Source organism: Megascapheus bottae, chromosome 8 (genome assembly GCF_031878675.1).
Source record: "Megascapheus bottae isolate mThoBot1 chromosome 8, mThoBot2.hap1, whole genome shotgun sequence".
Taxonomy (NCBI): Eukaryota; Metazoa; Chordata; class Mammalia; order Rodentia; family Geomyidae; genus Megascapheus; species Megascapheus bottae.
Window position 1 is genome coordinate 64,827,098 of NC_143516.1, and position 3,436 is coordinate 64,830,533.

The 3,436-nt window shown below is 53.8% G+C and overlaps 1 protein-coding gene across 1 annotated transcript; it reads right to left on the reverse strand.

The window, feature by feature from the left end:
• Nucleotides 1–882: 882 nt before the first annotated feature.
• On the reverse strand, nt 883–2,877 carry LOC150060058 (golgin subfamily A member 2-like). The gene is made up of 3 exons (XM_090337767.1): nt 2,452–2,877; nt 2,080–2,340; nt 883–1,965 (listed from the first exon to the last, which is right to left on the reverse strand). Exons 1-3 carry the CDS (start codon nt 2,875–2,877, stop codon nt 883–885), a joined length of 1,770 nt encoding a protein of 589 aa, XP_090193893.1.
• Nucleotides 2,878–3,436: the final 559 nt, after the last annotated feature.

A 3,436-nucleotide genomic window follows, 5' to 3' on the forward strand; every position in this document is an offset into this window, starting at 1 on the left:
ATTATCTCCAATTAACCAGTTGGAAACAAAAATGACACTGTGGCTCATGTGATAAGAGTGCTAGCTGTGAGCTGAATAGCTCAGGAACACTGCCCAGGCCTAGAGTTCAAATCCCATGAACAACAACAAAATTAATGAATGAAAAATTGAGATGCTGGATATTGCATATTTTATTATGCAATACACTTCTGCACTTCCTTGGTATATATTTTCCCAATACAGAAGACCTCTGCTTATTCCAGTAATATTTATTTCGTGTCGACATTTTCAGACTTTCTTTTTTGTCATTTGTGGGGCTTGAACTCTGGGCCTATGGATTCTCCCTAAGCTCTTCTGCTCAGTGCTACCACTCTACCACTTGGGGCACAGAAACACTTCTGGATTGTCAGAACCTAATAACCTTTTACTCTTTCTCAGTTTGTACTAGTGTTTCACCTTAGTGTACTATCACTGTGGTATATTAAAATACACATAAGAGAATTCAGTGTTGCCATTATGGAGGGATATTTAAGAATCACAAATGCACCAGACTCTAAAATGTATATTAACTCACTTGCTAAAAAACTTTTACCTTAAGTCAAAATTAGGAGAATGATTCCAGAAATCAGTAAAACTCTATGTCAGGAAATACACTATCACTGATATGCTAAGGGAAAATTACCTCATCACGCTCAACTATCATTGCAAAGAATTTATTAGTAATAAGCCCAGCAGAAGCCCCTGCCCCTACAATCAGTGGACTTTGAGGTGTCTTAGAATCGGGGTGACCTCCCAGCAGTCTCTGGCAGGTGTGGCCTGCAGCTGAGCCATGGTATCAGGTCCTGTGAGGACGCCATGCGGCTGCCTAAGTCTCTGTGCCACTTGTGCCAAGGCTTTGGGAAGTCATGGACGGAAGCTCATCATGTGCCTCAGTGTGGAGAGGAGAGGGCCCAGGCCCAGGCGCGGGCTGCCCCAGCCTGAAGGCTCCTGGGGGCTCTCGAGGTCGGGCATCAGCAGCACAACATGTCCCGCGGGGGAGGCCTCTCCAGGACAAGGGTTCCCGCGGTCTTCAAGGTGCCCTTGGGCCAAGCATTTCTGCTCCTCCCTCAGCTCCATGTATCCTGGGCCCGACACAGGGGACAAGGCCTGGCCAGCAGCGGGGGTCTCGGGGTCTGCCTGTGTCCTGCCCTGGCACCCCGTGCCAGGTCCTGCAAGCCGCAGCAGCACCTCCTGCAGCTCTCTCCTCCTCTCCATCTTCTCCCGGGTCAGCTGGTGGACATACTGGGCTTTCTCGCGGTGCAGCTCCTCCAGGACTGCCATCTCTTCTGTACAGGTCGCAAGAGACGCCTCGATGGCGCCCATGTGCTCAGACAGCTGGCTGCACTGCAGCTGCAGGTCCCGTACTGGACTCTGGAAGTCCACGTTGTCGGGCAGGGCGTGGAGGAAGCAGATTGTCGGCTGATTGTTAGCCACCTTCAGGTCCAGCTTCCGGTCCCCAGACCCGCCATGGCTCCAGCTTCTGGGGAAGAGGGCCTGGTGCTCCAGTCTCGTCTGGCACTGGGCTGCCAGGTTGGCCAGGCAGCTGCAGCGGGCCTGCTCCTCCTGCAGCCGCTGGCTGAGCCTGTCTTTTGTGGATTCAGCGACTGCTAGCACCTTCAGGTAAAAATCCCTCAAGCTTTGAGGATTCTCTACATCCGTGGGGACAGTCAGGTCCCCTGGAGTTGCCTCCTCACTCATCTCCTCTTCCTTTCTCACTTCTCCACCTTCCTTAGGGAAGGCCAGGAAGCTGAGCAGGGCCTGTGGTTGCTCCTGCTGCTGCCTCCTTGCTTCCAGGCACTTCAGGGTGTCCTTTTGAGGCACCCTGTGGTCCCCCAACTTGCTGTGCCCCTGCCCTTGCTCCAGGTGCTCCAGCAGCCGGGTCTGCCTCAGCAGGTGCTGCTGCAGTGCCTCCTTCTCTGAGGTCAGCTGCTGATTGTAGGCCACGTGCTGAGCACAGGTGGCTCTGAGCTCCTGCAGCTGGGCCAGGCACTGGCCATGCAGCTCCTGCAGGTTCTTAGCTGCTTGGCTCCTGGTCGCAGCCACCTCTTTCCAGTCTTCTACCTCCTCCTGTCGCTGCTCCAGCTTCTGCTGCAGCTGTTCCTTCACCTGCTGCTCTGAGGTCAGGAGGCTGGCCAGGTCCTCCTTCTCAGAGCTCAGCCTGTGGAAAGCATCCTGCAGCTGGGTCAGCTGCTCTTGCAGCGCTGCGTTGTGCACACAGGTGCGTCTGATGTTCTGATCCCTTTCCTTGTCCTTCTTGTCCAGGATCCGCAGCCGTTCCTGCTGCTGCAGGGTCTGGAGTCTAAGGCTCTGGTTTTCCTGGACCTGGGTGTGAAGTTGGTGCTCCAGGATCTTTATGTCCTTCTGCATCTGGCAGGCCTGGGCCTGCAGCTGCTGCTCAGCCTGAGATGGTCCTGTGGGGGGCTGCGGCTCTGCCAGCTGCTTTGTCAGTTGGGCCAGGTTGGTCTCTAGCTGCAGCACCTGCCTCCCCGCTTGCTCTCTCTCCTCTCTCATTTGATTCATCTGCTCTGTGAGCTGCTGGACCTTGTCTTTCCACGTGGACCTCTCCACCCTCAGGTCCTCCTCAAAGGTGTCTCTCTCCAGCTTCAGTGCGCTCACCAGGCTTCTCAGATTGTCTCGTTGTCTTTTCAGCACTGCCCGCTCCCCCAGTGCTTGTTGAAATTTTCCAATTCGGTTCTTCATGTTGGTCTTCTGAGTCCAGAGCACTTTGATCTTCTCCTGCAACTCAGCGTTGGCTGCGTCCAAGTCATCGTAGCTTCGGGCCTTTTCCTGCAGCTGAAGCTTCACATTATTGAGGTCTTCCAGGAGCTGGAGTTTCTTCTTCTCAGTCCCATTCTGCATGGTGGTGAGTGCAGACACTGTCTTCTCTAGCTGTTGGCAGCGCTGCTGTGAAGCCTGCAGGTGTCTGGTGAGATCTTCATGCTCTCTTTCTCTCTCCTTGGCTACCTTTTCCATGTGGGCCAGGGCAGACTGCAAATCCCCTTCTTGGGAAACCAGCATTTGTAAGGAGAGCGTGTGGATTTCCAGCTCTGTTCTCAGTGCTTCTTGCTCATGTGCTGTCTTCTCCTTTTCCTTCTTTAGTTGTTGCACCTCACTGCACAGCTGTTGGATTGTTACCTTGCTGGAGTCCAGGGCAAGCAGCAGGTGTTGGTATCTTGTCTCCAGATCCCTGGTGGTATTGGGACCTGTGACACTCTTGACCTCGGCCGCTGTGACTGTGTCCAAAGGCAGGGGAGGCTCGGGGTCAGCCTGGAGTTTGGCTGTACCCTCAGTTGAGTCACAGTGTCCCGTGTTGTTTGTCTTGGGGCTACCTCCCTTTTTGTTTTTCTTCTTGTTCTTCACGTTTGCAGGTCCACTCGGACACTTCTTCTGCTGGTATTCTTGCAGGAGTTTCTTCCCT